The 24,408-nt window shown below is 50.1% G+C and overlaps 6 protein-coding genes across 6 annotated transcripts; 2 read left to right on the forward strand and 4 right to left on the reverse strand.

Moving 5' to 3' along the window:
* Nucleotides 1–704: 704 nt before the first annotated feature.
* PSV08DRAFT_202582 (uncharacterized protein) lies at nt 705–2,287 on the reverse strand (the record flags this gene model as incomplete). Its single annotated transcript, XM_066092031.1, has 2 exons — nt 2,256–2,287; nt 705–2,197 (listed from the first exon to the last, which is right to left on the reverse strand). A coding segment is annotated over exon 2 (1,137 nt), but the record flags the coding sequence as incomplete, so codon positions are not given.
* PSV08DRAFT_223308 (nucleoside phosphorylase domain-containing protein) lies at nt 1,889–4,567 on the reverse strand (the record flags this gene model as incomplete). Its single annotated transcript, XM_014227249.2, is given in 5 exon segments — nt 1,889–2,134; nt 2,148–2,197; nt 2,256–3,161; nt 3,289–3,372; nt 3,424–4,567. 5 exon segments carry the CDS (start codon nt 4,565–4,567, stop codon nt 1,889–1,891), a joined length of 2,430 nt encoding a protein of 809 aa, XP_014082724.2.
* Nucleotides 4,568–5,107: 540 nt separating this feature from the next.
* Nucleotides 5,108–6,501, reverse strand: PSV08DRAFT_401884 (uncharacterized protein). Its single transcript, XM_014227248.2, has 2 exons — nt 6,198–6,501; nt 5,108–6,119 (listed from the first exon to the last, which is right to left on the reverse strand). The coding sequence occupies exons 1-2, from the start codon at nt 6,261–6,263 to the stop codon at nt 5,238–5,240; spliced, it is 948 nt and encodes a 315-aa protein (XP_014082723.1). The 5' UTR covers nt 6,264–6,501; the 3' UTR covers nt 5,108–5,237.
* Nucleotides 6,502–7,341: 840 nt separating this feature from the next.
* PSV08DRAFT_298185 (uncharacterized protein) lies at nt 7,342–8,329 on the reverse strand (the record flags this gene model as incomplete). The annotated part of the gene is made up of 3 exons (XM_014227247.2): nt 8,231–8,329; nt 7,625–8,007; nt 7,342–7,572 (listed from the first exon to the last, which is right to left on the reverse strand). The coding sequence occupies exons 1-3, from the start codon at nt 8,308–8,310 to the stop codon at nt 7,343–7,345; spliced, it is 693 nt and encodes a 230-aa protein (XP_014082722.1). The 5' UTR covers nt 8,311–8,329.
* Nucleotides 8,330–8,964: 635 nt separating this feature from the next.
* PSV08DRAFT_409774 (P-loop containing nucleoside triphosphate hydrolase protein) lies at nt 8,965–14,810 on the forward strand (the record flags this gene model as incomplete). Its single annotated transcript, XM_066093836.1, has 12 exons — nt 8,965–11,101; nt 11,593–11,799; nt 11,847–12,181; nt 12,233–12,763; nt 12,818–12,898; nt 12,989–13,202; nt 13,274–13,667; nt 13,716–14,242; nt 14,287–14,401; nt 14,450–14,488; nt 14,539–14,677; nt 14,724–14,810. The coding sequence occupies 12 exons, from the start codon at nt 8,965–8,967 to the stop codon at nt 14,808–14,810; spliced, it is 4,806 nt and encodes a 1,601-aa protein (XP_065949101.1).
* Nucleotides 14,811–18,971: 4,161 nt separating this feature from the next.
* PSV08DRAFT_180072 (uncharacterized protein) lies at nt 18,972–20,454 on the forward strand (the record flags this gene model as incomplete). The annotated part of the gene is made up of 3 exons (XM_014227244.1): nt 18,972–19,082; nt 19,133–19,212; nt 19,260–20,454. The coding sequence occupies 3 exons, from the start codon at nt 18,972–18,974 to the stop codon at nt 20,452–20,454; spliced, it is 1,386 nt and encodes a 461-aa protein (XP_014082719.1).
* Nucleotides 20,455–24,408: the final 3,954 nt, after the last annotated feature.

The raw sequence follows: 24,408 nt of genomic DNA on the forward strand, positions 1-24,408 counted from the left end.
GGGTCTGGTAACTGAGATAGAAGCTGCGGCGGTGGTCCTGGGGAGGATAATGGTGGATGTGGCAGTACACGGAATTGGTTTCCCTGAAATTGTCTCGATAATGGTGAAGAGGACGCTGGCCGATCCCGCTTCATACTACTTCTTTTCCCGTGTGAACCGTCGAAACCTGCAATAGAGTCCGCTAGAATTCCCCTGTCAGGAACTTTGACTCTTGGGGCGCTGTGGGGGGCTACACCCTCGCACTCCCAGACCAAGCTCTGTTCAGTGCGCGAAAACGCATGCACCATAGATATGGCCTCAAACCTGGAGGGGTTTTGGGTGTCGTTAAGTAGATGCCCCATGGAAAGTGCGCATTCCTTGATGGCTCGAGCCAACGGGCCATAACGCAATGAAGTAGGCCAGCTTAGTATGAGAGTGGAGGCAATAGTGAGCAAATTTGCTACTGCTGTTGTCAAACCTTTGTCACAAACATGAGTGAAGTAGCGGAGACAGATCTCATACAATCTCCTGTTCCATAGCATATGATCGCGCTGTGCCATAAGGGGTGGATAAACACTTCTCTCAAATACCACAAGATGGTCTAACCACTTCTCTTCTGGAAGTGTTGATATGGCCAACTCGAGAAGATTCTTGCGGTTGAGATACTCGGCCATAGGTATGGCTACTCCGTCGGCTTCTACGTCCGATCCAACCCTTGCGGGAACTGGGCAGTACCTTGACTCTTGTACAGGGAGAGCCAGCTGCAAATATCTTTCTAGAGAACCGCGCACGAGCAAGTCAGCCTGTTTTTGAGAGAAAGATAATGGTCCAGAAGCTTGTTTATCGTGAAGGAAATCTTTCACAGTACGATGCAGTAGCTGTATCGTAAATCGTGGGCTGACTTCGGTGTTTTCGCTGAAACTAAACTTCTGATGGTGGCTTTGGGGGACTATAATCTCAATAAATGGCCCACACCTGACTCGGAGTTGCCGGTAGAACCCAATCCAGGACTTCGCCCTAATACTCAGCTTAGCGCGAATCATAGGGTCTTCTTGGTGAAGAAGGAAATCCGGTTCGAGGGCTAGTGGAATAGATATTGCTTCATAAAGCTCGTCCAGAGCAAGAGGTCGAATGGCACTCACACCTACAACCCACATCAGTGCCATTCTAGTCTTGTCTAGGCCTTCCGGATACCGCCTCTTCAGGTCACGCAAGATGAGGTTGTAGAATTTGACCAAGTTCATCGGCAAGGAACGTAGATCTGCCTCCAGCTCTTGTGTGTTGTAAAGGGCACCTCTAACACGTCCAATGAGCACTTGTATGGTGAGCTTTATCCACAAGATGACACCTTGAGTATGTTCCAGAAGGAATTCGCGCATTCTTTCGAAAGCTCGATCGTCATCATCTTGTACAGTTCTTATCTGGGGCGAGAGGTAGTGTGACGTGTCCAGCTCATCCTCTGTGTCAGTCTCAAATTCACTCATAGCTTCCTTGAGCGCAGCCAAACCGTTATCGATCAGTAGTGCTACGTCCAGAGTGTTTTCTCGTTCTAGAACCAGGTGAAATAACTTCTCCTCCTTTTTCCAAATCTGGTGTAGAACTCGATCAATGTCTGCCGTGTAACGACTCAGTACAATGAATCGAATTTGTGAGCCAGCTGATTCCACCAAGCGTGCCATAAGGGTAATGACCCGTCGCCTTAAGGAAAAGCTGCCGTGATCATCGTCAGATTCGTCCATGGCATCTACGATACAGATAGCTCGGGTGCTATGCGCAGCCATTTTGACCAGTATGTTCTCGTAATCCTCGAACTCCCAGTTTTCGCTTTGGTTCTTCTTTTCACGATACACAGACGCGTACATTGGAAAAACGTTTTTGTTTTGTTCCAAGAACTGACAAAGAATGGATCTCAAGAAATAGACATGAGATCTCGTGATGCTTCCGTGGCGTGTGCTGTAGAACCAGTCGCTAATTTGCGGCAGCGGAATTCCGCGACGATCTGATTCCCACGACTCTGAAAGTCCGGTCTTAATAGTTTTAGCGAGGACGGACTTCCCGCTCCCAGCTTTTCCTTCAATCCACAGTACCCCAGATGACTTGTTTTTCCATGCGACGAATGCCGGATGAGTCCATATCCATGTGTTCGTCCCTGTATCTGCAGCACTTACCTCGTCTCTGCGTAGAAATTGTCCCTCGAACTGAAAGTTGCCCAGACATTCTGCATTCGCTCATCAGCATGTATAGATAGTTTAGCTGGGAGATGCACATCTACTCACCGTCACGCTCAGTGTACCTGTTCAGTACTTGGGAACTCTTGACACCCGGAAGACTTGAAGTCTGGTCGAACGTACTTAGGATGAGGGAGACTTGTACACCAAGTATTACTGTGGTATTGCACAGATTTGCGAGAAACTCGATCGGCTCCCTACCGATGTCATGGAGTAAAACGTCAGCACGACAGACAGTGATGACAACAGGGCTACCCTGTATCTTAATCAAGTTCCAGAGGAAGGCCTTGAGTTCGCTGACTTCTGGTATTTTACATAGGCGTGAAGTTTGTGGATCTACCACTCCATACCAGTCCAAAAACAGGCCCATAGAACTAGTTTTCCATAGCAGAGCTTGAGAGACCAAAGACCATAGGAAGCTTTGCAGTGGAGACATGGCAAATGGTTCATCGTCTTCGCTCTTCTCACTCGGTGTGTAAAAAAGGTAAACTCTTTTGATCCGCGATACGCTGGGCGTCTCGCCTGATACCTCTCCTTGTTGTTCACCTCCAGGTACAATGGGCGGGCCGAGAAAGCTTGTTCCTAAACCGGCTTCAGACGTGGGAATTAGATGCTGGCGCTTACTCTTTCGCTTGCGCTTGCGTAGTATCGGTTCATTTGGTCTCTGAAGGGTACTGTCCAACTTCTTTGCTTGAGCAATCTGCTCCACCCGACGCTTTACCTCCCATCGCTCAAGATCTCCCAAGAGGGATATTGTTATACCTTCGCATTCGTGTTCCAGGTCAATGCCAGCACCGACTTCTGGATCTATGGTTTGATACCATATGATGTTCTCCACCTCTGACACAAAGCGCTCGTAAGGAGCCGTGTGAGAAAGCCAAGAAGGGGTATTTGGTGTGGCTTTGATCATCTCAGAAAGCTTGGCGTTCCACTCTTTGGATGTGACGTTTGTATCTAGTATGGTAGCTAACATACCACGTACTGATCTTGGAAGATGTCTCACAGCAGCTTGAACGATGCAATCTCGCCCTTCGTGAACGTCAGTGTCGGTCGGAATGTTCTCATCCTGGGAAAAACTAACACGGTTCGTTCTGAGAGACAGTTGAACTGTTCGCAAGCTTTGGGGACGTAGTATCCCAGCTTTGTGCACTTGCGAATCCTGAGCCTGAGTCTGCTGTTAACACCTCTAGATATCATGAAGGCAAAGGAGTCGTACTTGCAAGGGTTGAAGGAGTCAGTTTTCTGTCGGTTCGAATATATTTTTCAATCAGAGCTTTCATCGTAGCAGCAGCCGTTGCGGCAGCGAAAGTTTGCCACGACTTATCTTTGTGACTATCCGCATAATCGCAGACACCCTTCACAACAAGACATGGCAGCTCTTCCCAGAACCCAGCCCCCTCCATTTCAAATGCGATGACGTTCTGTTCTTTCGCAATCCTATCTCTGTCTTTTCCAGATTTCATAACAGTATCGCCTGAGGCAATACGGCCGACAAAAATAAGTGGTTCCTGGATATCTATACGCTCTTTTTGCTTTTCTAGTTCGTGTCTCATTTCAAGACGTTTCCGGGGCACCAGATTGGCATCCTCACATCCAGTTTGGCTACATGGAATACTGAGCGCCTCCTGGCAGACGGGATCCGAAAGTGCCTTCCATTGGCTGCAGATACAGGAACATGGACCATGATGTCTATGTCTGTGTTCCGGCGCGAAGAGTTTGTCAGAAGCAGTTCCTGGGTAGTTATAGTTGCTGCGGCGCCTTTGCGACGCTCGTTGCTGAAGCATCTGTAGAAAATACGAAGTCCTCTGCTGAAGGTGTCCTGAGCCGGCTTCCGAGCGGAGAAAAGCGATCAAACCTCGAATATCTGTATTTGGCCGACTGAATCCTTCACCAGTGGCCGTTCTGGTTGCGAAAGAATCAGGGTATCGCCGGCCGTAGTCGTATTGAACCACTGTCTCACTGATGATGACATCGCCCAACAGTATTTCGTCGTTGTTCCCGGCCCTTGGTACCCCACCGCATATGCCGACTAGGAGGACCAGCTTTATATCAGTGTAGCTTGAACGGAGGCCCCCTACGGCAACGGCAGCATTCACTTTTCCCATGCCAGGCAGCAGCGCAACAACGACATTATGAGTTCCTATGCGACCAGTCGTGTAACTATTACTATCTCCAACAGCTCTGCCATAAGAGTCCCCAGTTTCATCCCAAAACTCATCAACTAGGAGGGTGACAGCATCGTACTCGAGTGGTAAGGCGCACACAATGGCGATGTCAAATTGGCTGCGATATTCTGGCCGCTGTCGTCTGCCTCGTGGAGAATGTGGAGAGTCGCTCACCGAACGTTGGGGATCACTCATGGCAACTTCGACGGCCGAAGCAGGATATTCAACCCAAAAGATGATCGTATTAGCTTAATGGGATGAATGTCTGACATAGCAAGTGCTTCTGCTAACTACTACAGCCATAGGCCGTCAGCCTGGTGCGGGGCAAACACCAGCACGTGATCGTGGTGACTAGGTGGGCGTACGATGTTGGCATTTTTGAATGTCTGATCAAGTAACTATAACCGAATGCGTGCACTAACAGCCAAGGCTTCACAGAAACCCTTAAATGCCACACAGGACCAGATTTTATTGGTATGGCTTGTCATTCCTGCTACATAAGGAGAGATAGGTTAGGAATTGCTTGAACATAGTCATCAGAATATTACTCGTATATATGCTTCAATCTGTCGCTCAACATCACCTCGCATCCTTTTTCCCGCAGAAATCTTGAGAAGCACTCGATATTTCGATACTTGTTGTACTTATTCTCACCGACTCCATTTCACATGTGAGTAACCTCGCCTTCTCCTTTATTAATGGAAGATACGACCTTGGATACCAGGACCAAACATGTAAGTTGATACCCGTATCATTACGTGTCCATCATACTATATAATGATAGAAAGAAGAAGAATTGTCGTCATATCATATATTCTCATCTGTACATATCTGCCCTCCCATACATCACATACCCATGCCCCATCTACTTTCTAAAAAGCGTATTCCTCGTACCCACCAGCGGATTAGGCTGAAACTCCATGTCGGAGCCATTCGCAAAAAGCGGCGTAGTATCATCATCCACCTTACTCTTCGGCTTGAGTTCCTCTCCTCTCGCAATCTCTATAGTACTAATGATCGGCAGCACAAGTAGCAGCAGCGGAAGCAACTGCCCGAAACTCCAGTTACCCTCGCTGGGCCCAACAAGATGAACAGACTCGGGAGGCGAGCCAAACGCTTGGGACTCAAGGATTACACGCGTTGTAGCCCCGATACCCATGGCAAGGCACGCAAAGAGCCCGATTACTTGCACAGTCTTGAGCCAGCGCGGGTTGGACCGATTGTGCAGGTACCAAGTTGCAAAGCTAAACGTAACGACCTGGCCGGCGATAACAGCGATAGTACCCGCAACACTCAGCGCAGCGTTGTCAGACGAGCCCTTATTCTCTACATGCCAGACACACGCAATAGGGAGTCTGGGCGACATATTCTTCATGACAGTCTGCAAGATGAAGATGCCAGAGAGGATCCCAAGCGACATGTTGACGAACATGAGAAACTGGCGTATCCAGCGGAGCACCCAGTCGCGCTTGAAGTCGTTGACGAGGGCAAGCAGCGTGGCGAGATTCGTTGCGGTGGAGAGTAGAGACAGGAGCCAGATGATAAAGAAGTGGTAGGGCACCATAGTGTTCATCTTTGCGAGCCCGACGGATTGAATTCCGATGCCAGTGAGGATCTGCTGGTCCGAGAAGGATTGCAGCAGCTTGCGCGATATTGGTGCCGATGTGGATTTCCGGAGGCCGAGCAGGATGATGGTGGCGGAGAGGAGGATGGAGAGGATGTTTGTGATTATGAAGGATAAGAGGGTCTGTGAGAGCAAGACGTGGTTAGAATTTACTTGGGAATTGGTTGGCTGCGAAAAACGGAAGAATGGAAGTGTGCTTACGCCTGCACCCGCAACTCCAGCATCTGTGTTGGTTGTATCTGGGATTTTCGAGCAGTCCAACGACATAGTGGCTTGTGTTCTGTGTGTTTCCCTTCTCTTTGTTGATCCTTGACTCCACTTCCGCCTCTCGTTATCCAGGAGAAGCAAAGTCGTTGGGTGGAACGACCGGATCACAGTCGCAGTGCTATTCGCAAGTATAGTCCAAAAAAAGGCAGTCGCGCGTTGATTGATATCCTCCAAACGACTATGCGATGTCGTCAAAAGCCACCGATAAAGAGAAAAGAGTGTAGAAAGAGCGTGAGGTAAAGCGAGAATGGTGAAAGGAACAGGCGCAAAGCCGCCATACACCACCAGAAGGCGCACAGCCTCATCCTATGTCATCATCAAGCGCCAGGGTCTCGTATATCTCAATCTAAATCAAGTCGCATTGGCGAGCGTGCAATGCCGTGAAGGCCAGGGGTTAATGATCGGCGCTGTGAAACAAGGCAGCACCACAGCCAACAGTTGGCCTGTGGCTACTACGATCCGTGGCGCGAGAGCGCTTAACATGCGACATAGGGTGATTGAGCGAAACGCTCAGACAGGCCAGCCAGAATCGACATGCAGCACTTGGCAAAAGAACATGGTAGAAGGCTGAAAACTTGCACACATACAAAGTGGATAGAAAAAGGACATGTGCATCTCGAATCAGGTGGCGGCTGCTGTGCATACAGGGTCCAACTGCGGGCAGCACTAGGCCTTGGAGAGCTAGCACGCATCCCAAATTAGACGTTGGCTATCCTTGTCTCTGCGTTCCACACTGGGCAGTCAAACACCAACCTCTTGTGACCCCAGCATACTGAGCAGGCATACTGGATCTTGAAATGGACAACAAAGGAACCAAAGTCCTTCGAATCATACCAAGGGTACAGATATTGGTCAATCCAAGGATCAACACATAACCAAGCCCATCACAAGTGCAAGTCTGGCAAATTTTCATGTCCTTGTCCCGCAGTGGGAGGTGGTATCTCTACCATGTCGTTATTTTGGCTCTCGTCTAGCGACTGCTCATAAAGACGTCAAACCGTGAACCGAGCCCAAACCCTACCGTCATGATCATGCATACTCTTCGTCAAATAGTCATCAAAGCACCTCACGGCAGTCGTCTACAACTTCTGCATGGCAACAATGTCGGTGGACTGAACGTGGTCCTCAAACTCCTCAATCTGTTGCTGGAGCTCGTCTAGCGAGACCTTCTCGTCCTCGACGACCAAGTTGATCTGAAGCTTCTTGATACCGAAACCGACGGCAACCAACTTGGAGGCACCCCAGACAAGACCATCCTTCTCAATCGAGAGAACGTTGGCCTTGAGCTCGTCCATGTTTGTCTCGTCATCTACAAGTCGTCAGCACCGTCAATGGCAAAAAGGGCACCGTCAGAAGCTTACCCCATGGCTTAACGTCAAGGGTGACAATGGACTTGGCAGCAGGCTTGGTCTTGCCGGCCTTCTTCTTGTTGTACTCGGCCAGACGCTCCTCCTTGATCCTGGCGGCCTCAGCATCCTCCTCCTCGTCGTCACTGCCGAACAGGTCGATGTCGTCGTCGTCCTCAGCCTCCTTCTCAGGGGCCTTAGCGGGGTTCAGGGGCAGCTCGGAGGACTCGGGGCCGTAGGCAGTGAACTCCTTGGTTGGGTCACCAGGAAGCGAGTCGAACTCGCCCTGGAAGGTGAGGATGTGGTTGTACCAGCGCCATGCGTATGGGTACTTCTCGGGGGCAGGGACCTCCTTGATTTGCTGGAAGACCTTGACATCGGCCTGCGATGGGGAGTAGCTGTGGCATGTTAGTCGATGACTCGCCAATGCCGTCTGAAAGCAATGCAACAGAAATAACTGGATCAGAGGTGCGACAAGCGCTTGGGTTTGTATTCAGATAGCGGGGTCTTAAGCCGCCTCATTAACACGGACCAAATGTTCTCATCATTCGAGGGCTGGGTAGGGATTGGAGGCGATGCAGAGGGAGTGCACACAGTGTGCATGGTGGGGTAGCAACTTACCCAACAATGTAGGAGCGCGTCCTCACGTAGCTGTTGAGGAGGGTCAAGCCCGCATCGGAAACGAGGTCAGTGAAGCCCATGTTTGCAGGAATGAAATGTGTGTATTGGAAAGAAAGAATCGAAGAGTTGTGGGTGAAGGAGGAGTCAAAGTTTTTTTACAGCCTGGGGCTGGGAGGAGATTGCTTTCGGGCGCACGGCCCCGCGCTAGTACGTGCTCGACCACGATCGAGGGGCACCTTTCACCATGCTCGCATAACCGCTCGTGGCCTCTTATGCACCTCGGCCCTTAGTGCTGTTGTCACCCCGGCCTCATGTTTTTCCCCTCTACCCTTGGGCTTGTCTGTAGAACTCGTGCCGTTGTTGGCCTGGCCCGCCGCTCTTCGACGTAGAAGGTCATCGAACCACCGCGCATTTTCGCCCTCGCCCTCGCCTGAGCTCGCGCCATCCATTGATCAATACTATATTATGCCATCTCCATCTGCCTCCCAATTGAGCTTGCTCGTATTCTGAAATCCATACATGTCAAAATGCTGACCAGTAGAGCACGTATAGCCGCAAGGCGCATCGCATCCCCCTCCTCCATCGCACGGCCACTTCCCCTTCGCACTTCGCCATTATGCCTCAACACATTGGTGGCCTCGCCGTCCCAACAACACAGGATCCTGAGGCCGCTGGTGGCTGTTCGAGGGTATGCGAATGGGGGCCGGCCGCATCCTCCTGGTGGCACCCATCGCATGAACCTTGGTGGTGAGCCAGAGAAGCCTGCATTGGAGCAGTACGGAATAGACCTTACGCAGCGCGCGCGAGATGGCAAGTTGGATCCCGTTATAGGGCGAGATGGCGAAATACAGCGCACAATACAGATTTTATCGCGACGAACAAAGAACAACCCCGTCTTGATCGGAAAGGCCGGAACAGGAAAGACAGCCATCCTTGAGGGCCTAGCCCAGCGCATTGTCAAGGGAGATGTACCTGAATCGATACAAGAGAAACGCGTCATCTCTCTTGATCTCGGCTCCCTAATTGCTGGTGCGAAATTCCGAGGCGATTTCGAAGAGAGACTCAAGAGTGTGTTGAGGGAAGTCGAGGAGGCCAACAAGGGTGTTATTCTGTTTGTGGACGAATTACACACCCTGTTGGGCTTAGGCAAGGCAGAGGGTAGTATCGATGCCAGCAATCTCTTGAAGCCCGCGCTCAGCCGCGGAGAGCTGCAGCTTTGCGGAGCAACCACGCTTAACGAATACCGCCAGATCGAGAAGGACGCAGCACTCGCAAGACGATTCCAGCCGATCATTGTTGGTGAACCCACGGTTCAAGACACAATCTCCATACTTCGTGGCATCAAGGAGCGATACGAGGTCCATCACGGTGTGCGCATCACCGACAACGCTTTGGTCGCCGCCGCTTCCTACAGCAATCGATACATCACCGACCGCTTCCTTCCTGACAAAGCAATTGACCTGGTAGACGAGGCTGCTAGTGCGCTACGTCTGCAGCAAGAAAGCAAGCCAGACGCAATCCAGGAGCTGGATCGCCAGATCATGACTATTCAGATTGAGCTGGAATCACTCCGCAAGGAGACCGATATTGCTAGCAAGGAGCGAAGGGAGCGCCTCGAGGAAACGCTCAAACAAAAGCAAGAAGAAGTAAAGGTTTTGACCGAGAAATGGGAGAAGGAGCGAGCAGAACTTGAAGCTATCAAGAATGCACAAGAGAACCTCGAGCGGGCAAAACTTGAGCTCGAGCAAGCCCGCCGCGAAGGAAACTTTGCCAAGGCTGGTGAACTGCAATACAGTAGGATCCCGGAACTGGAACAAAAACTTCCCAGAGACGAGGAAGTGACTGCGGGAGCGAGCCGCCAGGGCTCTTTGCTACACGACTCTGTTACGGCAGACGACATTGCATCTGTTGTCTCCCGCACGACTGGTATTCCACTGTCCAAGCTCAATTCCGGAGAAAGCGAGAAGCTCATACACATGGAGGACACTTTGCGTCAGTACGTCAAGGGCCAGGACGAGGCCTTGACATCTGTTGCAAATGCGATACGTCTTCAGAGAGCTGGACTATCTGGCGAGAACAGGCCTATTGCATCCTTTATGATGTTGGGACCAACCGGTGTAGGCAAGACCGAGGTTTGCAAGAGACTTGCAGAATACCTGTTTAGTACACCGCAAGCTGTAATTCGTTTCGATATGAGCGAATTCAGTGAGAAGCACACTGTGTCGCGTCTTATCGGGTCTCCTGCCGGCTATGTCGGGTACGAGGATGCTGGCCAACTTACTGAAGCTGTGCGACGAAAGCCATACGCCGTTCTCCTCTTCGACGAATGGGAGAAGGCCCACAAGGACATATCGACCTTGCTCCTCCAAGTCCTCGACGAGGGTTTCCTGACAGATGCGCAGGGCCACAAGGTGGATTTCCGCAACACCATCATTGTCATGACATCTAACCTTGGGGCTGACATCATTGTCGGTGACGACGCTATTCACTCCGTTAACAAGGACTCAAGCGAGATCTCACCTGCAGTACGCAGCGCAGTCATGGATGTTGTTGCTGCCACATACCCACCCGAGTTCCTTAACCGCCTCGATGAATTCATTATTTTCCGCCGTCTATCTCGGGAAGCACTCAGAGACATTGTCGATATACGCCTGAAAGAGCTTCAGCAGCGACTAGATGACCGTAGGATTGTTCTCGAGTGCCCAGATGAGGCCAAACAATGGCTATGCGACCGAGGGTACGATCCAAAGTTTGGTGCGCGGCCCTTGAACAGACTGATTGCCAGAGAAATTGGCAACAGTCTCGCAGACAAGTTGATCCGTGGTGAGATTCGCAGTGGTGACAAAGCCACTGTTTCAATCAAAGAAGGCGGTACAGGCCTCACGGTTTCTGCAGCAGCTTGATGCTGCATGACTAATGACGACATGAATGTATAACAGACTCTAGAAGGACCATTGCATGTATATAACGTAGCATCATCGGCGTTTGTAGGTAAAAAATCTCTTTTCTCTGTAGATTGCAATAATGACAATGATACCCTGCTCAAGGTTGTGTTCTTGCAGGTCGCGAGAGGCAGGCGTGCCTCCGCTCCTTCCCTTTTGCGTGTCAGTCCTCTGCTCACTGTCCCTCACCTCTGATAACTCGCAACACACAACTGTTGTTAATCCCATAGCTATACACAGTCATGCCACGCCGTCCTCCCTTCAAGGCCCCCTATCGGCACAAAGGCGCCCATGACAGCAATCCTCGCGAGAACACTCGTTCTACATCCGCCTCTACCACCACCTCACGGCGCTCTTCAGTGCGGGCGGATCCAACTGCGCGGTCTGGGACCAGCAGACCCCAGGTCCAGATTCGTAGAGGGCCGTTCCTGGATGATACGTCCCTTGACCTGCCTTCTGAAGCGAGTCATCGCGTCGATGAAAACGATGGCTTGCTGAATGAAATCGTCATGGCTGTCGACTTGAATACTCGTGGAACAGTGGGTTGTTGCTACTATATTGCTTCTGAAGAAAGGCTTTATTTCATGGAGGATGTACAGTTTGGCCATGTTGATGTTGTCGACTCTTGTAGGTGCTTTGTCAACCGGCATGGCTCACTTACTTATTGTGTCAAGTGAGGATATACATCGACCCTACAGTCATCCTGGTCTCCACCAAGATCGACGACAAAGTCATTGACTGTTTTGACCCTGACGCCAAGAGCGGCGACAATGACCAATTTCGCCTTCCATTTCTGCTCGAAATCAGACCACCGAGCGAATTCAACTATGATTGTGCAAAGAACAAGCTTGCAAACCTTCGTTTGGGAGAAGATGATGATACCCACATCGAATTCAACATTCCAGGAGAGCTTGCCACTGTAGGCCATCCGGGAAAAGGCCAATCAGCAGGTCAGCAGGGGCAGCTTCTCCGACTCGCAGGGTGGATTGATCTTGAGAGCCGCTCAACGGTACTTATTGACTTATTGTGTAACACCGTAATATTTGCTAAAGTAAAGCAGGTCGGATGCGCTGGAGCACTGATATCGTATCTGCAACGTCGACGAGCAGCAGCGTACCTCCCCGGTGATCGTTCCGCAGATCTCATGTTCCGCATCTCGAAACTGGAAATGTGCAGTCTTCGCGAGACCATGTTCATCAACACCGATACTCTTCATTCTTTACAGATCATGGGGGCTGAATCACATCCGAACTCGCATAATAAGGGTCCGACCAAGGCCACCTCGGGCGACAAAGAAGGTCTATCTATATATGGCCTGTATCATCATTTAGCACGAACACAGCAAGGAAGGTTTCTCTTAAGACAGCAATTCCTACGCCCAAGCCTAAACCTGGATGTCATCAATGAAAGGCTGGATACCGTCAGTATCTTCACTCGTCCTGACAACGACTCAGCACTACAAGCACTTGTTAAAAACCTGAAAAACCTGGGAAACATGCGCGTCACGATGGTCAATCTTAGAAAAGGAGCAAGCAGCTCGACAAGAGGGACTGGAGGATTTGCCAAGAGCATATGGATGTCTATCCGAGCCGTATGTACAAAACATGCATCATGTAAGTGTCTTTCTTCAATGAACTGATTATAGCAGTTTGCTTTTCATGCTCTGAAGATCAAAGACACACTTCAGGATGTTATCGGCGGAGAAAACCTGGTCATCAGAAATAAGGTAAGCGCTCACAAGAGATAACTAGATGTGGACACTTTCCCACTACAGGCATGTGAGGTTTGACTACAGTCTCTTTACTGATTGCTGCAGGTCTTCGAAAAGCTCGAAGGTTACCACCTGGCTCAGATTGGGCGAAAGATCAGTGAAACCATTGACTTAGCTGGCTCAGCAGAAGAGGGTCGCACTGTCATCATGCCTGGCATCGACGAAGAGTTAGACCAGATGAAGTTGACTCTAGATAGTCTTGATGACCTCCTCAATCAGGTAGCGAGAAAATTATCCGAGAAGATGCCTTCTGGTCTGCGTAGGTGATACAGCTTCTGACAGAAAGATGCTCTTCAGATTGGCGCAGCAAAGAGTTACTAACTTAGCTAGGTGCTACTCTGAATGTAATCTACTTCCCTCAGATAGGCTTTCTCTGCACAACGCCGATTGATCCAGATACAGGCGGTGCAGTTTACGATGGCAGTCTCGACCATCCTTGGGAGAGGATGTTTGCAACGGAAGATCAGATTTACTTCAAAAACAGCGAAACGAGAGAAATGGATGAGCACTTCGGCGACGTTTATGGCATCATTGCAGATAGAGAGATTGAAATCAGCCATGAACTCGCCCAATATCTGCTCCAGTACGAAGAACTCTTGACTAGCTGTTCTGATATCTGCGGAGAGCTTGATAGTTTACTGGCCTTGGCTCAGGCTGCAAAGATCTATAAGCTTTGCCGTCCCGAGATTACGTACGAAAACACTATACGCATCAAGGGAGGACGGTAGGTTAAGATGCATGAGACGCGTTATTTTGTTACTGACATCATCAGTCATATGCTCCAGGAGCTTTTGGTGTCTTCTTTCGTCGCAAATGATACTGCAATGAAAGGAGGCGACGGAGAGGTCGCAAGTGAGCAACATGACGACCGTCTGTTTACCAGTCCAACAATCCGTCAAGCGCATGCATATGAAAACAATCCGAGTATGCTCATATTAACTGGTCCTAATTACTCAGGAAAGAGTGTATATCTCAAGCAAGTTGCTTTGATTGTCTACATGGCGCACGTTGGGGGATTTGTACCGGCAGACACTGCAAGGATCGGGCTGACGGACAAGATCCTCTCCCGAGTTACTACGCGCGAGACGGTGTCCCATTACCAAAGCTCTTTTATGCTTGAATTGCAGCAAATCTCGCTTGCTCTAAGCCTAGCCACGCGCCGAAGCCTCCTACTCATAGATGAATTTGGTAAGGGCACTGCATCAAGCGACGGAGCCGGCTTAGCTTGCGCAGTTATGGAATACTTGTTGAATTTGGGCAGCGAAAGGCCAAAAGTTATCGGAGCCACCCACTTCCATGGTATGAGAGTATACTCTGTTTACAGAACGTTCTGACGCGCTTAGAAATCTTTGAGATGGACCTACTAAAACCTCGACCTACACTTGGATTTGGATACATGGAAGTACGCGTTGATACTGAAGCGAAGAAAATCAACAGCCAAATCACCTACCTGTACAAGTAATGCGTGTTCATGCATATCGCTTGCTCAGTGCTAACTATATCTAGCTTCCGAGAAGGTCGAAGCACCTCGAGTTTCGGCACGTGGTGAGCTCATGCAGCGCTTTCTACCAGGTCGATACTAATGCCGACATTAGCTGTGCTGCCATGAATGGCGTTCCATCTGAGATTGTACAGCGTGCCGAAAACCTTATACTTCTTGCAGCACGGGGGGAAGATCTTATTTCAGCATGCTGTCAAGTACCAGAGGACGAGATAGTCGAGCTAGAGGAGGCAGTAAGTGTGGTCTTGAATTGAGTGGAATTGTCTAAATCCAATTTAGGAGCAGATCGCACGGGAATTCCTTAAAGCGGATGTTTACCGTGATCCGATGTCCGTGCTGTCCGACATACTAACAGTCTCCACATGATCATAGTACTAGTACATATATCGCTTGACTTTTTTCTCTCTGTTTGCTATATAGCGTATCAGATCAATTATCTTAGAAAAGAATAGCAGGCCACACCCTAACCTGCCAGAATCGGGTATCAAAAAAATTGACTTTACAGTCAAAGTATGTAATAAAAGGATTCGGGTAGACATCTATAAGACCCTATTAAACCCTAAAAAATGGGTTAGTATTACTACTAAAGCCTCTCAACGAGTATATGTTAAATAGACAAATCTCCATTAGGTACGATAACCAAAATGCGGTTGCGACGAAGGCAGCAGAACAGCAAACTACGGTTGCGATGAGACTAATATATCTATAAGATCCAGATGAAGGCATAATTAATACTGTACGATACTGTACAAGAATCGTGCTATGCGTTGAGCTATTTGAACGCTAGAGACCAGCGCTGATATTTATGCACGATAACGTTCCATCCTATAGAGCTGTCTTAACAAGAACTGAGCTACAACGGCGAGGGATTATAACTATGGCTTGGCCCGCTTACTCGCTAGATTTGAACCCTATTAAATTAGTGTAGGCGAGGATGAAGGAGATTGTTGATGGATATATTAAGCTTGGGCAGTAGCTAACTAATTGGGAGCTCGTGGAGGTGATGCTAGAGGCCTAGGAGCAAATTTCAACATAGTATCTGCCCGGGGGAACGAAAGTATTCATAGTGGGGGTGTAGAAGGGATGGAGCTAAGTCTAATTAAGTAATTGATTTGGTTTTAATACAAAGAGAAACTCCTTGGAGCTGGAGTAAGATGAAGGAGGGAGCAGTCTTGGCACAGTAATATTGAGACGTTTTGGGCACAAATAGAGCTATTTTGAATCATTCGAAGTACCTCCGGCTAAAACGGGATTTTTGACCCACTATGAATACTTTCGTACCCCCGGGTAGATAATATAGTAAATAGTATAGGGAGGCGATGTGAAGCTGTAATTGCTGCTGAGGGTGGCCCAACTCTATACTAGTGATTAAACCATCCTATCTCTCTCTAGTTAGCTGATTAGACCCCTGCCTACTAGCTTATTAAAAACTGAACTAAAGAAACATACCCATGTATACCAGTACTTACTCACGCGAAAAGAATACGTGACGTGAGCTGTAGGGGCTGGAAAGGGCCGAACGGATGCAAAGGAACGGGATAAGGCCGAGTTGGGAATTTTGAGACGCAGATATACCCGGTAACATTTATACAGGTATCCGGAGTCGATGAATACATTCTGCAGGCTGCAAGTAGTTTGCTCGCATCGATACAGTCATTGGCTTGATGTACCTAACATGCCTAGTATGTCTTCTATGCGCGCTACCCAGGGCTTTTTGGCTTTGGCTGTTTTCGCTCCGTTTCAGTTGCTGGAAAGCGCGCTAACCAGGCCAAATGGAGCCTTAGCGGGCGAATTAAGGCTTATTCGGTTTGATTGTTACGATTGACTTCTGATTAATAACTCAACGAGAAGTGTTTACCCAATTAGGACAATTTCCGACGAGTTTGATCGGTACAGAAAAGTTCTCTGGTGGGGACCATGATGGGTGAAGATATATTTTTTTTACAATTAGAGTTTTGACAGATCACGTGGCGCAGATTGAACAGCTCCAGTGAGGTAATGGGAATTCTTGAGTTGCACTTTGGAGTCAGGGCTGGAATTGAAAATACTCCGGTTACAATTAAATTCACGTGCATAGATTTCCCTATTAGGATTTGAACCACTGGTTGATATAGCTAGAAGCCAATAGCGATCGGTAAAGCCACGCATGTGGTTGAACGAAACGGAGTTTCATGTGAAATTTCAATCCAGGATACCCAGTTTATCGCGCTTATAGTGTCTAACAGCGTTAATTATCCCAGTCTATTGCCGCAATCGGTATTATAGCAAGATAGAGGGAAGTACGAAATGAGAACTGACAGCTTGGATTGTGGCAGATATCAACAGAACTCTATTTACACGCATCTAATGTACCATCCCTACCCTATCCCTAGTAATGAATTCACCTGACAGGTGCTAGCGAAAAAGCCCCTTGCTCTGTACGCAGTAGGTGAAACGGGACTGACGATGCGAAAGTAAACAGGCCATGAACGAATATCCTGTAACAACCTTGTGGATCTTGTTTCGATCCCGCGTTGATCAGATGTCGCGGTGTGCCGTCCGTAGACTGGCTGAAATATTGCGTGACAGGGGGGTATATGTACCGAGCTGTGTTCATTATTATGCAGATCATTCTATACTTGCCTGATTGGAATGCTTGCTGGATTAGAGGATGCAGAAGAGGAGGGTATGAAGCCTGGAAGCTGGAGTTGGGGTACGTACGGCTTATACTAAGTACGAGGTACACGCGGGCCTGGATAGGCAGGATCCATGGTTCGCTCGCGTTGGATACTACGTTTGGCCGCAATGTTCCAAAGGCTCCGTGTCCTTGACGTTGCCGGCATGTTCCTGAATCGTTCGGCACTGAGGCGATGGATTTGATTCGAGTCGAGTCGTGATCCTGGGAGCCTGAGGGGCGGGAAGGGGACAAATGTAACGTCGCGCTAGTGGCCAGATATTAGCGCAGCCAACGGCGGGAGAGGAACGGGCGGCTGCGTATGCGCATGCGGTTCCTCCATCCACCACGACGCCCTGGTGTGCTGAATAGTGCCCGCTTGCTGTTGCGCAGAGCAGGTGACGATATCGACTGGGCACTTTTCGCATCACGGACCTACATGTGCTGCCAGTCGAGTGGCGATTGACAGTGCTACTCTAGCCCTATACTAGGGCTTCGCCACAGCCTCTGCCTTACCGCCACGAGGTTGCACGTATCTACCACGCGTCACCGTCTACTTACGCTGCAGCCAGAACGGAGCTTTGTCGGCGAGGCCACCATCGCACTTGCATACTACGTATTATTGGGAAGACCAGGCCCAGCCTGTCGCAAGGCTAACACTACTCGAGACGACGAACTGGCTCTGTGAGCACCGCGTAGTCATCATTCGCACGATCGGCCCGCTTGAGCAAAAACCCTGGCGACGCCTGTTGCCAGATCCCTGCGCAGTGGGACCCCGCGAATTGCACAGTCTAGGTTAGTGTGCGACGAGCAGCACACTCATCAAGCTATTCATTCATCTGACCGGTTCCCTGGATCCAGGCATCCTGACTAACCCTTCCATGGCCTCACCGTCCGTCCTACGCAACCTGTCCTACGTGCCTTTCAGCCCTGGGAACTACCAGACGTTGCCTGGCACACCAAGTGTCTTACCAAATGCCTGTTAAGTCAGAGGCCTAGCGCTCAGCTGCTTCCGCCGTCATAATTGGCAAGCGCCCTTCTCTCTGTGTAGCGGATTAAACAAGTCAAGTCAGCACTAGAACCCCACGCGCCCATTGAGCGATGGTATCAAGAGCGACTGACTGTGGCATGCAGCAGTCGTGGCTGGATTCAAATGTTTGGCGCCGTGCTGCGAAGCCAATACTACTATGGAACGCCGCACCAGCATACCTAAGCGGCGACCCACTCGGTGTAACCCTCGTGGGAGTAATCTATCCATGCCCTCCGGCTAAGTCTTCCCCCTCCACCTCAGCACCAGGCTACCGAGCCTCAATGCACGATACATCTGGCTTGCTGTGTGCCGTCGCTCCAACATGTGACCGATGCTGTGAGATATTCACAAAAGCACCCCAAGAGCCGCACGTCTGAGAGTGCACAGAGGCCATGTCAGGTTCCGGTGTGCGCGGCATTTTCCCGTCTTCATCACTAGCGATACTAAGCGTTCGTACGGATTCGCATGCTCCTCGATTTGTACTAGACTTGATAGAGGCAAGGAACTTGTCATGTAAGCCTTCAGCCCCATCCAAGCACGTCCGACATCGATGGCTGCACCAATCCCTGTCCCTGTACTCCTAAGCATCAGCTTGACGCTACTCGACCGTCCCCCCTCCCAGTGATTGTCGCATGTACGCCTCCTGCAGGCTGGATCCAGCTATGATCCTTGCGGTACCCATCCTAGTTAAGACTTGCATCCTCCGTTGCCAGCTATAGTTCTATATAAAACCACATGCCACTTAAGGGCTCGGTATAGCCATCCATCAGTCACACTGCTGTCGATGCATATGCTCCAGGTCCCAGTTCAGGCATACTCTCCTCATCAACTACCACTACGCGACATGGACGATACCACATTCAGCCAAGAGACTGCTTCAGCAGCCAGTGCCTCGAAAGCACTCCAGAAGCCTCGGAAGATGAGAGCTTCATGTGACGCATGCTCTCGTGCTAAAGTACGCCTCTCCATTCATATATTAGTTGCCAACCCGTTAACCAGCAGCAGGTCAAGTGCGACAAAGTAAGGCCAACTTGCCAGCGATGTGGCACCATTAATATCTGCTGCAACTATTCCCCATCTATGAGGTATTTCATCTGTCCATCCGATATGATCTTGCACTCATCACGCGCAGATTGGGCAAACCACGCAAAAACCGGAATCTGGATGGAACGATCAAACGTGAAGTATCACCTACTGGCTCATATCGACCCACAGGGGCTCAGTTCGATCTAATTCCACGCACTGCCTCCCATACATCTGAGAGTTCACCGGAACCAATAGATCCCTTCTACTTTGGTCCCAGCACACCAGAGTTTCACTATCAAGATGCTTTCGTCGCAAACAACTTCGGTGATAACCTATCGCCAGCATGCTCTGAAGGAGGTGCCATGTCTTTTGTCAGCGCGTGGGCCAACGACGATCACATGATGTTTGGAAGCCAGACGGACATGTTCATTCCAATGCCCCAGTATCTTCCACAGCAACACACTCCTGCACATGGACACGTACGTTCTATCAGTACGCACAGCCAACCTGATTTGTTTGCATCACTGGAATCGCAACAACCTTCACCACACACTAGCCACCAGCTGCTGAGTGCGCAACCTAACATGTTCACATCCCAAGAGACGGTCATAGACTCACCTTCGCCAACACTATCCGCAGCCCTATCAACACCTCCAGCTTGGGGAAACTTTGCAACCCACGACTGCACACTGTCTGCCTTTCGAACACTGAACAACTTATACGTACCACTCGAGTCCCAAACCTCTACTAGTGACTTCGCCAGTGCGATGAGCGGTTCTCCTAAACTCGAGTCCATCCTTGCCACCAACAGGGCCGCCGTGGATAGTCTGTATACGTTACTAGAGTGCGACTGCACATCAAACCCTCACTTTGCATCGACCATCAACCTTGCAACCATGAAAATCCTCTCATGGTTTCAAGCCATTGCACGAGCGCACGACCACCAGCGCGGTCTCCCATATATTTCACTCGAAACTCAGCTCGAACTCTGCACGCAACCGCACACTTCGGACTCGGAAGCCGAGTGCGCCCAGCGCACCAGCCTTGTCCTTGCCGAACTTTGCAGAATTGAGAAGCTCATCGACAAGTTTGCAGAGCGCTACTGCCGACGTACCGGTACGCCGAGTGACCTGGCCGAGCCGGATATCAACAGTGGTGTGTATCTCTCCATGGAAGCTTCACTCCGGACTCGGGTGAGGGACACGTTCAGGATCACCATGGCTGTTGCGCCCGACAGTGTCAAGCGTCGCATGGCATCTTCACGGACAACGCAAAACAGAATGCGTGTCAACACTATGTGATGTGTGTCTAGAATCAGGACATGCTAACGCGGTGAACTTTGCTGGAGCGTCCTTTTCTCTCCTTCTCTTTTTTCTCTTTAGGTGTCATCTACTTGATTAACGAACAAACCCATGTACGCCTCACGTTTTCAAGGCGGCAAAATGAGCGCGATTTTTGTTTTTTTTTCTCTCTTTCATTTCTCAAATCTTAGACGCCCGTTGCTTTGTTGTTTTCTCCACGTAGAGAGACTAGATACTGGGGGGGGAGGTTTTCCCTTTACCGACTTCCCCCCGCCACGGTTTCATCAACCACAACATGTACATTATTCCCCATAGAAAGCTCGCTTACCTATCCAAACGAACTCGCTATATTACAGAAAGCTTGTGCGTAAACAAAGTATGCAATAGCAGTGTCTTTCTCCCTTATTCTCTTCTTTTTCTCTCTCGTTTCCTTCCTAGGATCCCATATTCGTGCCACTCAGAACCATAGCACCACGAATCACAAAAAAAAGTCATTCACAATCCGTTTACTTGCATCTGAGTGCGAGTGAGCAAGAAACGGTCCAGGCCCTGCATACCCAAACCCACACCCAATCACGCATCTACTTACACACATTCGCTATGATTTTCCCATTCGGGTCTATCTCCGACTCCCCCCCCCCCTCCCCTTTACTCTTAAACGAGCAAGTCAGAAAACCCCCCAAAAAACCCTACCTAGTCCCGAAACAAACATTTCCTTCTCACCCTTACACTTGGTTCTGCTCTGCCCTTCTCCAGTCATTCTCGCTTTTATTTCCCTTTTTCGCTTTCTCTCTCTCTCTCTCTTGCTTGATCTTACCTTTTCCTCTTTCTTTCTTTCTTACTTACTCATTCTGGTGTGTACGCGATCATGAAGATCTGACCTCCCCCCCGCCCACTTGCCGTTAACCGGACCGGCCCCCGGGTGGGGGGTGGTCATACTTAGGAAGGGGGAAGAAATATCGGTAAATTGCGTCATTTCAAGTACGGCTAGGGAGGGAAAAAAATCAAAGGGACATATGGAGGGGCCAGACCGCAATTGCGTGTGTAATGCAATGTTCATGGAAAAGTGACGGATTGGGAGGGAAAGGGTGTTGATTGGGTCCACAATTCCTTTGCGGGAGGGTTTTTTTTTACTAACTATTGGTTTACTTTAGTACTTAGCCGGGACATGCTGAGGAAAATAGGGCCTTTTTCGTGTGTGTCTCTTTTCTCTATCTCTTTTTTCTAGTGGCATTGGCTAGATGTAGGGATGCACGTATGCAAAAATGATTATGATTACTGTGCATTATTATTGTTATTATTTCTCCTCCAAGGAAGAAGAGGTGGGGGTATGGGGCCGCCCCACTGGGATTCAGGCGTCCTATTTTTTCTTCTTGATGTGTAAGTATGCAAATTAAACGAACACGTAGCCTTGGGAGGGAAATAGTGGTCGTAAGACTTGATTCTGGGTTTACCCGGCAATTTGGGTCTGGCTGGGTTGGCTCGGCAGATGGGGCGATATGATTGACGAGGTTTATCAAGTGCGTATTTTTCTTGGGGGGCCTGGCGCTTGAGGTGATGTGCGAGGAGTTGCGTATTTGCGCGCTTGGCCGAGGCTACTGCTGTTGCTTGCTGCTGTCGGCAGCAGTGATGGCGATGCAGCTCGGCTAAGCGGTAGGGTACCAATGTAGCCAGTATGAGTCGACTTTGCAGCAACCAACGACTTCTCAATCCGTCGTCTCGTCAAAGTCATCACGGTGAGACTGTTATGCCCTGTAATCCGCTTGCAGGCCTCGGCCATGCGCTCACCCACCCACCCACTTACTTAGCCATGGTGGGAAAGTTCTCTCTACGCCCCTCCCGCCAACTGCCCTGACCAAGCTTTGGCAGTATGGGCGGGTGGCTCCGCGCCACATGCGCATCCTAAACATAGGCCGCCCTAGGACGAAAGGCTCTTAGAGAGGATGCAAGGGTAAGCGCTCGCTGGGCCAGTGGAAGAGTAGGCTGCTTGCTGTTGCCTTCCCGAGTGGGACTGGACAAAAAGGTGGCTGAGACTTGCATGGCGCATGTGCTGAGGCGAGTAAGCCACATAGTCGACCCTTCATGTTGCAATGGGGCGCCGTATGATCCCAGGGAGCAGAAGGCAGGCTGTGAAGGAGGGCGGGCGTGAGTGCGTGTGGATGAGGGTGCTGAGGGTGGGCTTGCGGCGCCCTGTGTCGTGTGCTGCGAGTGGAGCGATGATGGGCGGGCAGCGGGCAGTTCACGCGCGACAACGCCCCTCCGGGCCGCCTCGCGGATCTCCACTGCTACGGCCCGGTTCTGTTTCCTTTTCCACCGCCCGCCTATCAAAACAACGTCTGCCAAACGTCCTGTCAACCGCCAGCTGCACACAACTGCACTCTGTACGCATCCGCCACCCTGCCTCGCCGACCTGGACCTGGCCACTGGCTCCGTCTGCCCTACCATTGCCCATCTAGGCCAAATCCATGTAGTACGCAGACTAACGCAATCGTCATCGTATTCTGTCGTCTTGGATCCTTAGCATCACCTCAGCCCCCACGCCTGTAGACTGAGGCCACCCCGCCGCCGGGATCGGGGAGCTGGCATCGCTGGTCTTGCCGCCTGCCTCGATTCCTAATCGGGACACAGGCTGCCTGACATAGCAGATGGTAGGCTCTGGACTGTCTTGGTCGGTGGGGCAAGGCGTCCCAGTTACATAGCCATTGGCCAAAGTAGATTAGATGGATGGATCAACCTTGTATCACGGCTCAGAGGACAAGATAATGCATGCTACTGCTCATCAGAGACGAGGCGTGTCTGGTACTACAGCAACAATGCGCCAGGCCTTAACAGGGCCATTATGCGGATACGGCATGGCTTTGATGTGAGCCGCCCTATGAGCTGAAATCCCAGTCCCATGGGTTCACAGCCCAGTCTAAGGAAGAACAGAATCGGTCCCTGAATAACTGTGCTTCTAGGTTACATTCCGCAAATGCTGTCGGTTCCCTGGAGCACGTTCACCTGGTACAGTAACCCTCTCTCACGTGCTCTACATAGCCGCCTTGTCTGACACGGTCCCCCTGGGCGCCTCGTCTCCCATCAAAGTTACCCTGTTGGGCCAAAGCCTACCGTGTGCTATGATGTGACTCAAGGGTCCTTGTGCTTTATGCCAGGTGGCTGTTTGTGCACGCGTAATGTCAATCTTATGAAGACGTTGATCTGGGGAGAAACGGTTTGGTGGGGCAACCGTCTGCCGGGAAAAAGCTCAATATGCAAAAGAGTTGGTGGTTTGGTAATGTTGATTCAAAAGTCCCTTCTCAACCTACAGCTAGATGCTGCTGAGAGTACTGAGGTGGTTTTCATGCACATTGTAATCCATTATATCCTCGTAGCCAATTGGAGAGTTACTCCTTCGTCCCGAGACCTATGATAAACACTGCACAGATGAGAAGATTGTCATAGATGCTACAAATTGTTGGTTGGAGATAAGCAGTTAAGCGAAGAGGTGATGGACATAACAAGCCATCAGCAGTGGAGCTCATTTCAACCGTCGCTTCCAAAGGATGCATCCGAAAGAAGAAGTAACAATGTAAACCTCAACACCCTCTCAGGAGAGCTAAGACGAACCACTTCCTTTCTCTGATCAACCGTCTTTCCCTCCTCGACTCCCCTCGCATACTCATCTCACCCACACACCGCTCTCTGCGTAAGCCAGACGCAGTCAACAAACCCACTCGCCCTCGCAAACATGCCACACCCGCCGAAACACATACATCCTATATGCACAATGTGCTAGCTCAGCACCGATAAACAGCGTGTCGGTATCCCGATTTCTTACGGGAAGAAAGAAAGGGTAAAACAAGGGTGGGCGGAACACGTGGGAATGCCTGGGAATGCTTGCAGCCTACACCGATAACAATCCATGTAAACAAGTCGTCATCAGCCTTATTTGTTCCAGGCTTATTGCAGATCCCA

The sequence above is a fragment of the Bipolaris maydis genome (assembly GCF_028858645.1).
Source record: "Bipolaris maydis strain C4 unplaced genomic scaffold PSV08scaffold_7, whole genome shotgun sequence".
In the NCBI taxonomy this organism is placed as follows: Eukaryota; Fungi; Ascomycota; class Dothideomycetes; order Pleosporales; family Pleosporaceae; genus Bipolaris; species Bipolaris maydis.